This window comes from Grus americana, chromosome 5 (genome assembly GCF_028858705.1).
Source record: "Grus americana isolate bGruAme1 chromosome 5, bGruAme1.mat, whole genome shotgun sequence".
NCBI classification, from domain to species: domain Eukaryota; kingdom Metazoa; phylum Chordata; class Aves; order Gruiformes; family Gruidae; genus Grus; species Grus americana.
This window is the reverse complement of record NC_072856.1, coordinates 2,956,466-2,967,822: the sequence shown is the minus strand read 5'-3', so window position 1 is coordinate 2,967,822 and position 11,357 is coordinate 2,956,466. Positions and strand designations below refer to the sequence as shown.

Here is an 11,357-nt window from a genome sequence, read left to right as displayed (position 1 = left end):
AGCGATGCAGAACATCAGATACAATTTGGTAAACATTAACTCTGCAAACATAAACGCCAACCAATTCCTCTTTCTTACCTGTCACGCGACTGCGATGCAGACGTCGCATACAAGAATCCTTGGACCTTAAGGAGATAATTCACTAACATCTCTTCAGTCAGCCTGTACCTGCCCATCCGTAAAACTGATGGAATCCTTTCATTTCCATACTCATTAGGTTTTTCTTTTCCCACAAGATTTTTAGGATTTGAGTGTAGCCAACAGAAAATCAAAAGGCTACTCCTTTTTTGTGACTTCATGTCTATTCCTTTAGACTCGGCTCGTTTTGATTCTATCTCTATTTTACACAGACGCGAGAGGAAACACAGACAGAACGAACACCAGCAAACAACAATACAGGGTGTAAAAACAACCTTCGAGCTTCCAGTGGCCACGGTCTTCACAAATAAGCTATTTTTTGAATCAGAGAAAGAGTTGTGCGGTTTCAGAGAACATTTTAACAAAACATGGATGTATTAATATGCAACGCATAACACTATTACGTGTCTACAGATACTGAATGCAAGTCCTCTGCTTCTTACAGCCTCTTATAGTTGAAAATGTACCCTTTATTCATTTGTATCTTGAAGCTCAAGTATGTAAAATATGTAAGGTTGTGTCTTTACAAGCTTGAATTCCATGTGTTGAGCAGCTGAGTAACATTTTGCCCCAAAGATATACAGCAACTAAACCCACCAAGACAAGAAGTGCAAGTGAATTAAAAAAAAAAAACAAAACAAAACAAACCAATCAAAAAACCCCCAACCCACCACGAGAAAAGCTACAGAAATTGCACCTTTAAACAACAGTAAAGGAACTTAAGAAGTTGAAGACATTTCTTCATGTCATCTCAATTCTACATCTTTAATCGTTGGCTTACCTCATTACCATATATATATATAGATAGATATATCTCTATATATCTCTATATATCTATATATATATATATATATCTGAGCGCCTTGTCAGAGCCATTACAAACTATATGGCCAAAGAACAACCTTCTTAGATCTTTTATTTTCAGCCAAAAAAAAAAATTAAAAAAAAATCAAAAATCCAGTAGTTCTTCCTTTATTGCACTCTATAAAACTTCTTGTTATAATCAAGAAGCCAATAACAGTAATAGCTGAATATTCCTTTAAAATTTATAGTTTAACTCTTAAAATAAAATTTATATAGAAAAGATATCATTTACAACCCATTCAGTAGTAATCAATCATTATGTACTCACAAACAATATTAAATAACTTGTGTGCAGCAGTTTCTTTATAGGGCAAACAGAGGGGAATATTTTCTCCTTAGCAAATATAATATTCCACTATTAAAGAGCAATTCAAGTCAACTTTGGAGCAACTGTGATATACATAAATTTCTTTTAAGAAGCGTAAGATTCATGTAGTGTAACAAGAAAATATACAACTGTGTCCAGTGCATAGCTTAACAGCAGCATGTGAAAAGTCTATTATCTTGAATTGGCACACCATTACCTAAAGGGAAATAATTTACTCAGAAAATGCAGTGTACTCAGAGAACACCAGTGAGGCACAGTAAAACAACAAGATGTAGTGTAACTAGGTACGTGAGGAATAAATAGCGGGATTTTGCTCTGGAGGTCAGCAGCTTAGAACAGTAAAGACTTCGTCCTCGAAGCCATCTTCTGAAGGAAAGGGCTCCTCCTTTCATCTGGTTAAGAAACAAAAAACGTCAAATAAGTTACCATGAATACAGACGAGAAGTTCCACTGTCACTTAGATTTCTGAGGCGCTATAAACCTTTTGCCTCTGATGCAGTAATGGCTGCCACAGCACAGGCTCTAAGCATAAATGATTTAAAGGCCAAAGAAAACAGCATTAATAAAAGGGGAGAAGAATGGATGCAAGATATTTGTGTATTATGTAATTACATATATATACTAGAGATGAAAATGCATAATGCATATACATTTTATTGAATGGCCACGTGTAATATATATACAATTAGTCACATTTTCAATTGGGCATATGCAACATGTTCTATGACATGGTTTACACAGCTGCATGTATTTGACTCACCATCCACAACCCAAACAGAAAGAAATTAAGGACATTTTTTCAGTCAAACGTAGTTTCAGTAGTAGCCTGCTACTCCGAACGGATGCCTCTATGGCCCACCCATCCCCATGACAAAGAAGAAAGTATTTCGATAAAAGAGTCCTTCACAGTTGGCTTTTCAGAGACAAAGCAGATTAGACAAGTAGCTGCTTTGTGCCAGTGTTCACATATAAAGAGCACAATGCAAAATCAGTGACTCCCAGTCACTCAGAAGGGAAATCCGCACTCTAAGAATGAATGACAGTTGAAAGAAAGGTATAGCAGAGGAAAGACAGGAAAAAGAAAGGAGTAGTGTGAAGGAGATAATGAGCTGTGTCATCTTCAACTCAGTCCGCAGCTAGCAGTATACAATATGCATACCACTTTTAAGTAGCTTGTAATTCAGGGGTTTTAAAGCTTTCATTTCCTTACCTTTCGCACAATAACATGTTCACTGGGATTGATGATTAAGGCTTCCCTTTCCTCCTCAGTTTCCATCTGAACAGTGTATTCACTAGGTACAGACCTGTAACTGCTTACTTCAAATCTAGAGAAAAAATAAAAGGGAGATAGTGGAGTACTGAATTATCTGCTCTTTTACAGTACCAAATTCACATAAGAAACATTATTTTATACACTTACATTACTGGGGGAAGGCACCCACAAAAAGCAGTAAGACCCAGTTTATGTTGCCAGGTCTTTTTCAGTCTCTATTTACAATCTACTCTCAAGGTGTTTCATTTATTCAGAATAACCCCCATCACCGCTAGCTGATGGAACAGTGATTTTCAGATGATGGTAGTGATGGATGCTTTATGTAGGCAGATGGATAACAATATTTTAAATCTAAACAGTGGCTGTACTGAAGCTGTTATATGTGAGATTTTTTTCGAACTTGGAAAAAAAGAAATATCACTATTGACCCCAACATCTGAAGCAAGAAATTAAATGAAGAAAAAAAAAAATCCCCAAACCCATAACATTTTCCTGATCCACAGTTAGACCTAGGTTTTTAACACAGTTACACATGCACTTTCGTTGCTTCAGGTGCTGTGGACTCACAAACAGCTTCTGTAACTTGTTTGTTCGATTTGTTCTACTACTTCCTCAGAAATCTAACACCCATACAAAAACCTATCACTAATCTCACTAAAAATAAAAGGGAAGCAAAAAATCTGGCACTCCATTTTCCAGTTCTGTAGTACACTTTGCATTTACTCCAGGTATAGTGTAAATGAAAACCTCACCACGCATTTGTCCAAGGGTCAGCAGAAGTGAAAGATGGCTTTGGGTCTCTGAATGTGCAAGTTATTTCACACCCACGTAAGGGTTTAATGCAGCAATCTAACTGTCACATACTTCAAAAGTGTAAGAAAAGAAAAAGAAACGTGTTTTACAGACCCTTTTCCTTCAAAAGAAAAAAACCACGTCTTACAGATAGGAGTATTTTACCTGTTACTTTGCTCCTCAAAGAGGCCAAGAGCCTCTTCTGCAGCTTCTCTCCTCCTCTTCTCTTCTGCCAGTGCTTCTGTCAGCTGTGAGAGCGCCTGCTGCACTGAATCATATTGCTGCTCAGTCTCTGCAAGCCTATGACAAAATGAAATCCAAAAATCAATATTTTACGTACTTAAAGAATTCGTTTCTTGTTCTTTTTTATTAAGGAATGTTCTTTTTTATGATAAAGACTTAAGTATAATGAGATGCTGTAGATTAGATCTTGAAATAAAGTCACCAGTAAGTATATATCCTTACAAAAGCAAACCACGAATATTACCAGATAATAATAATTCAAGAATATGAGTATGATTCATTTAATCCACTGTAAATCCACTACTTTCCCTTTTCACCCAAAATGCCTTAGAGGGATAGAAAAGCATTACTTTCACACTTACAACACAGCTGTCAGGAAAACAATATTGCTAATACATGCTCTCAGTCCTGACCTTTGTCTGAGTTTATTTAGCTCCATATTGTCTATTTCAACAATAACTGCAGATCTTTCCTGTGGTGCTCCAGGGGGAACTTCTGCTCTAGTTTCATCCTAGAAAATATTAAAAGAAAAGAAAAAAAACCCAGTCACCATTTTTCTAGTTGCTAAAAATCTTTATTTCAATTAAAGAAGCCATAAGCACCACAAAGCGGTGGAACAAATCACTCTTCGTGCCATTTACTCTTTTGATTTTCAGAACTGCAATTTTCCAAACCTGTTTTCTAACAGAAAGTTGATGAAGAATACTGCCTGTGTGCGCTGCAGGATCTGAAGGATACACGTGCACTGCGTAACACGGCAATTTCTGGACAATGGCTGAAGTGGAAGAAACACATCTACACATCCACACAGTAATATAGCGCTGACCACACATGCTTAAATTCAGAGCTAGTGAGCTCTAGGCAGAGTGGAAGCACCAGGAACCGTGGTTAAGAAGCCTCATGCTTTGCAATCAATATGTGAAAGAGGTAGAATCCGAATAGTCTTTGAGATACAAAGTGGGGGATTAACTTATTTTTTAGTTTATAGTTCTCCTTGTTTGTGTTTATTTCTGTTTATGGAAATGTAGGCGTTATTTTATGTATGTATCCCTATGATATTTTAGAGTCTTATATTAACTGATTGTTACTGAATAACCAAGGCAGTACAGGAAAACTTAAAAAATGAAGAGATTACAAAGGAATAAGCTTACAGATGTGTATAAGGGGGTTCGCAAAAAGTACTGAAATGCTGAACTGGTTATATAGATCTCACTTCTGAAAAATATTACTCAAACACCTTGCAAAATGATCCATGACTGCTGTGAAATTATCACTAAACTTTGCTGATCCAACGATTAGTGATCATCCAATTATCCCTGCCAGCTCTAGACCAATTCAAGATAACACTTTGAACCAAAAAAAAGCAGGTATAAACAGCTTCCTTCGATGAAAAGTCAACTAAAAACATTTCCATGTATTTGTTTACCTGAACAGTGCCTTGGAAAGATGTTACTTGCATGGTCTGATATTCCCTCTCCAGTCTTAAATAACGATTTTGTAAGTCAGTGTAATGAAGCTGGTTATCTCTTAAAGTCTGTGAAAGAGTCTTCAACTGGGCAGACAAGATAGCATTCTCTTCCGCTGACTGCACAACCTGAAAGAAATTAACATTTCAATAAACAAAATTAGGAATTATCTCCTCCGGGAAGTTACTACAGATTTGAGACCTGCTGATGAAAACAACTGAGTACTCGTTTCAAAATTGCATCAACTTTTTGCAAGCTCACAGTTTGGTAAGATTTAACTAGTTATTTTACGCGCAGCAGAAATAATGAAACCTGAGTATTGATTTCCCCTGTCATCAATCTGCCCAAACCAGAAATTCAGGGTTTTAAACCCCAATGCCTTCCTCTCCACCTCTCCTATGATATCACCACCTGGCAAAACACAGTATACACAGTTGCTACTTCAGGGCAACACATACAGCCAAATAACCCTGATAATATAAACATCTTCACCAGGCAGCTCAGGAATGCACAGCAGTCGAGTTTTCATCTTTTCAAAAAATAGACCATAACTGGGGTCTCCACCTGTTACCCAAACACTCATCTTCACTGTAGGAGCTTGAGACTTCTACACCTATTTCAAAGTTTGGTTAAAACTGTTATTAGTTGCTAAAATGTTTGGGTGAAGCAGTGAAAACAGACACGATGAAAGATGGAAGGTAACATAAACCTAATTTGCTTTGAATACCAGGCCACACAGAGAGATAAAAACTAAGGGAATTTCCAAGAACATTTACAAACTTTTGCAAACAAAACTGAACACAAACACATGTGTGCACACAGAAACACACACTCTTACTGTCTTACCAGCCACAAAAGTTTTCATCAAGAATTTGGACGGAAACATTTTTGAGGTATTTAAAATTTGGTGTGAGATAGCTAAAATCTTGTTCCAGCCAAGACAGACATCTGTTTCTGTCTATAATGAAAAATATTTTACTTAGAAGTTTAGCAGTGCCCCATCAATGTCCTCAGAATGCAGATTCAAACAAACCTCTCTCAGTCAAACAAGTCAGGAAAGCCTGACAGAAAGGTAATCCTGACATTGAGTTTGCAATTTCTAGTCTGAGCCAAGAGGGTTGTTTTGAAGAATCTAAGGCTTAAAGCAAACTACCTTTCCATAACACAATACACTGCCAATTTAGCAATATTCCCATGTTGATACCAGCTCAGATTCACATGAGCTATTTAGGACCACAGCTGTTGTTCTAAGTTACCTTTGAATTAATCTGCTGAAAATGCAGATCCTTCTGGTGTATCTCCTGAAGACAGCGCTGCAGTTCGTTTTGAAGCTGATTCTTCTCAGCTAAGACATGCTTGACTTCCTCCGGCGCATCCGCACTTCCAGCGAGGGAGGCAGTTTCTAAAACCTTAAAAAGTATTTGCATATTCATGCTCAATGGAATAGCAGTTCTCTAAATAACATACAACTCCAACACTAAATATACATATGGACTACGTAATAATTTCCTTTTCACAAGATCATTTCGTTCTCACAAGTTAATACCATGCTTGCAAGAGATTTTATATAAAAAATTATTAAAAAGAATATATAAAAAAAAAAATCTTCCACGTGGTCTAGTGGAGGGCGTCCCTGCCCATAGCAAGGGGGTTGGAACTAGATGATCTTTAAGGTCCCTTCCAACCCAAACCATTCTGTGATTCTATGATTCTACTTAGTGTTTTCAACTTAAATACTTCAATTATAAACAATTAAAAAATTACCATGAAAGAGTAACCCAACTTAATTTTTAATTAGCAAATATTGTGAAGCACAAAAAAGGGAAAAATAGAAAAAGTCAGATGAACATAAAACACTTTTCAAAAATTATTTTCAAACTAGTAACGTATGATATTCATGACTTGTTGAAGAATAGCTGTTTTGTAAATACAAATTTAAAGCTGAAAATCCATTTTGGGAAAAAAAAAAAACCAACAACAACAACAAAAAAACCACCAAGAAAAACCCCCAAACCACTCAACATTATCACTGATATACAGCTCTGGCCTTCTTTATGTCTGACAGGTCAACATTTTGATGTCAGTCTCCAACAATGGAGGGAAGTGTGCCATCTCTAATGCTTTATGGATTCTATTTTCCTATACAATCATGAAATAAAGACTTCTACCACAAAATATTCCATAACTCTAAGGACATTGCTATTCAATAGCTTTTATTTATGATTTTAATCACAGAAAATGAACAGCATGAGAGACACAAACCTGACCAACTAAAATATTGTTTTAAATGAAATTAAAAGGAATATGGTTTATTTCCTTTGGCACAAAAAAGGCAAATAAGAATATTATTCTAAAATTACACTCTCCTTGAGCCTTTAATGATAGTCTACAAAAGCAGACAGCATTGCCAGACCGGGTCTCAGCTGCTGCCTTTCTAAATCTAGTATTTTGTTCCTGGCAAAAGCCAACTCCAGCTGCTTCAGGGGAAGGGCAAGAACACTTCCAGTAGACACATCTCTCCCTTCTCCCCCCAATTAGGTCCTATTCTAATATGCAGTAATTAGAGATTGATTTAAGCTCTGAAGAATGAATTTTATTAGATCTTTAAAATTTGTTAGCATCAACTATACAAATGCTGAAAACTGTTGTCAATGTAACTACCAAGTTTTGTATTTGTGACCGAACGTCCCCTATTCTGGGTTTGCAAGAAGTGAGAGTGTGGATTCTCATTTCACTTACATCCCACAATCCTGTTATAGGTTGGGGTTTTCCCCCCTCTCATTTGTTCCTTTCTGAATGTAAACAATCCTAGCCTTTTCTGAATTTTTTTCTTAGAAGTTTCTCTCTATCATGCTTTCCACCTCCCTCCTTTGAAACTTCTTTCTGTATTGCAATGTAATACTTCTATGAAGCTGAGGTGACGTGTACTATAAATTATTTACACTCAAGAATTACGTTTTCTGTGCCACTTTTCCTACCATTTCTTCAACATACAAATAACTTATTTGATTTAGACTGGCTTTCTAAAAATAAGATATATGCAAGTCATCTTGTTTGTCTATCTGTTCCCCCAATAATATTTGCATCAGCTAGCCAATTCTAAAATTGGATTTTAGAAGAAGGTTCATGTCTCAAAAAATTATGATGCTTCTATACTTAATAATCACCGAGTTTAATAATCACTGAGCTGAGGGAAACAGATCCAACTTGATATTACCTATTGAGAGAAAAATAAATAAGTAGATGACAGCTGTAGTAACGGCTGTCTGGCAGGTAATTAAGTCAGTCAGCATGCAAGGACTTGGTAACAATAAATACATTGTTGGCATCCTACAAGTAATAGTACAGCATTCTATTCTCTCCTTTTTACAAGTGTGCTATAGAAATAAGTAACAACACTGGTGTTACAATAGGGTGAGCAGTAAGAGACTCACAATAGCTACGAAATTGGCAGAAGAAGCCAGAATTATATTCCCACTTACAGACATACCATGCTTGATCTCAGCTACTGCATGAGAATAATTCCTCCTTGAGTTGCCTGAAAGTGCCCTACCCTCTTTTTGATTTGAAAGAATTAACTAGGAAACCTGTAAATTGCACTGGTGGTTCTTTTTTCCCTTTCCAGTATGTGTCTCTGTTTATCAGCACCTGGTCTGCTCTTGAGCCATGTTTGAACTTTTTTTTTTTTTTTTTTTTAAACTTCTTTGTATTATATTCTGGATTTAACTAACCTAAGACAGTAACTTAGCAACTCAGCAATGAGCAAATAACTTACAATGTAACCACAGCAAATTGTTACTCCTTTTTGACCAAGAATCAGTAGGGATTATTGGTTCATGACCTTCACCTTTCTTCAGGAAGGTGCTCTCTGTGTCTTTAACCATTAAAATACACCACACCAGCGAGTCTTCTCTGTTATTTTATCAACATATAAGAAACTCATGATTTTTCTTTGTTTAAAAGAAGCTGATCAATTTATCAGACTCCATTAAAAAGTGATTTGAACAGTTACAACTCATTTGCTTGGAACAGTTGTAACTTACTGATTTGACTGCAGGCAACACTGAAATTTGGGTAATGCACTCATCAGCCTTCCCTACTTCACTATCATATGCTGTATAGTTCTCATTTGGGAAGTAAGCTGCAAATTTAATATAGTAAACTGATGGAAGTAGATTCATGCCTCCTACTACGTTTCATTTGTTTACCTTGACTGGGTAACTGCTGCCAGCAGAGACTGATTTCTTAACAATCGTGTCTTGTTGCAGCTTCTGTAGTTCTGCAATCTGTCGGTCTTTCTCAGCAACTGTGATTTGACATTGATTTCGCAGTGCCTGGGACTCTGACAGGAGGAGGTTGTTTTCCATTCTGAACATAAAATATTAGACTAGATGTTAAATGATAATATACTACATACTAGTGAATGAAAAGGATAAAGCTGTACTCACTGTTATTTCTGAAATAAATAATGGTATTTTTGAAGTTATATGCAAATATGGAGCACTATATGAACACTCTCAATATATATTTGTTTAAAGACATCTGCTAAAAAAAAAAAAAATCAGAAAATAAAGCCTGGAAAGCAATAACATCACGTTTGCAACGAGAAGAGAGAAGTTCATTGGCTGTAAAGATACTAACATCTGTGAACGCAATAAATACTTCAGCTACCTAAAGAATAAGGTTGTGCAGCAAAGCAACTCTAGGTCACCGTTGTGTAGAACGCGTCTCAAGACAGCCAGTCTACCCTACTGCAAGTACACAAGTTTGAAAAGGAACACCCCAGACTCGGAAGACTGAAATAAACAAACACGCCACATCTCTAGAAACTGCTGTCATACACAGGCTATATCACAAAGCACATAAAAGTAATTTAAATCCTTTTGAATTCAATTTAATACATGCTTTTAAAGTTTGGGGGGAAAAAAATGGAAAAAGACTATTCATGCTGTTCATTAGTTAAGTCTACAAGTTAGAATGAGGTTTGAGTATTTCGTGCTAACTTGCTCACGTTTGCAAAGATAAGTGTGGGGCTGGCCTTTTGATCTACAGCCCCTCCCCCCAAGAGCTTCTAGCATAAAACAGGTATTATCTTACAACGCTTCATTTAGAGAGCTAGAAATTGCACTACAGCAATAAAATGCAGCAAGGCACTAGGATACTGTCTACTGGCTTCAAATTCAAACAAAATTATCTTCACTGAACTGATCGTAACATGCTTTTGCACTTCAATCATCTGCACAAGTTTAAAAGCTTGAACGAGAACAGCAGTCTAAGATGACCAAATCCCATACTGTCTCCACTGAGTGCCACTTAAAAATGCCTACTGCCTTCTTTGAAACAGACCTTGTGAGGGATTCACAGAATTAGGCCCAAGGTGTCACACTATTCGCCACAGATGATTCAAGACATGAATAGTGCTGAAGCGGACTTGAATCTACAAAAATAACGCTCGAATGTGACATTAAGTTAATTTTCAATATGTAGTTGGCCAAATACACAACACCTCAGACATCTTTTTAAAAAAGAGATTTGGGGGGAAATATTCAGCCATATCAATCGTTACTCTGAGAAGAGAATATTATACCATACACTGAATTAAGATTCTTCAACTGTAATTCCATATATCCAAGTCACCAACAGAACAGAAAACATTCAATTAAGACTGTTTGACGCTTTACATAAATAAAGAGACTATCACATAAAGATACAAGGACAACCATGAACAAAGACAACCCTGTGGAAGTTGATTTTGCACATTACAGAAATATTCTTAACCTACTTCCTACTAAACTATCCATAATTTTGGTTTTGTGTCATTTTTATGTCAGGTTGTGAAGTCACTGAAGAATTCTAAATTAAAGCCACATGTATTATTTATTTTAACATTTATACCTTAATCCAGCAAGCTCATTCTGGTATGATGCAATCTCTCTCTCACTTTCTGCCTGGAAGGCTTTTGTCTGATTCAACGCCTTCTCCAAATCATCAACCTTGGTCTTCAGTTTCGATATTTCAACAGCTGCAAGGCTGGCTCCTTCTTTAGCCTACGTTTAATAAACGTGATTAGTGAACTGGAATGAAAACTGCATGATCGAAATTTTATTAGTGCTAGAATTCTAATTACAGAATACACTTTTCCCCCATTTGCTCCTGTTTAACGGGATAATTACCTAAGCATGCCTTTTCTAGTCACACAATGATTTCTTAGCACTCACATAATTTACAAAGTTAAACTTCAGAATCCATAATG

The 11,357-nt window shown here is 36.4% G+C and overlaps 1 protein-coding gene across 13 annotated transcripts in view; it reads right to left on the bottom strand.

Annotated features, from left to right (window-relative positions):
* Nucleotides 1–653: 653 nt before the first annotated feature.
* Nucleotides 654–11,357, bottom strand: part of LOC129207078 (golgin subfamily B member 1-like) — a 45,223-nt gene continuing 34,519 nt past the window's right edge. For 11 of the 13 annotated variants that reach the window (XM_054827464.1, XM_054827465.1, XM_054827457.1 and 8 more), the window contains 8 exons: nt 11,000–11,151; nt 9,313–9,472; nt 6,361–6,513; nt 5,065–5,232; nt 4,052–4,149; nt 3,561–3,695; nt 2,541–2,655; nt 654–1,722 (listed from right to left, as the gene is read on the bottom strand). In XM_054827464.1, the coding sequence (XP_054683439.1) occupies nt 1,564–1,722; nt 2,541–2,655; nt 3,561–3,695; nt 4,052–4,149; nt 5,065–5,232; nt 6,361–6,513; nt 9,313–9,472; nt 11,000–11,151 (1,140 nt within the window). In that variant the 3' untranslated portion in view covers nt 654–1,563. Of the gene's footprint in view, nt 1,723–2,540; nt 2,656–3,355; nt 3,467–3,560; nt 3,696–4,051; nt 4,150–5,064; nt 5,233–6,360; nt 6,514–9,312; nt 9,473–10,999; nt 11,152–11,357 lie in introns of those variants that run through there. The other 2 variants (XM_054827467.1, XR_008577368.1) reach the window with 2 other exon arrangements.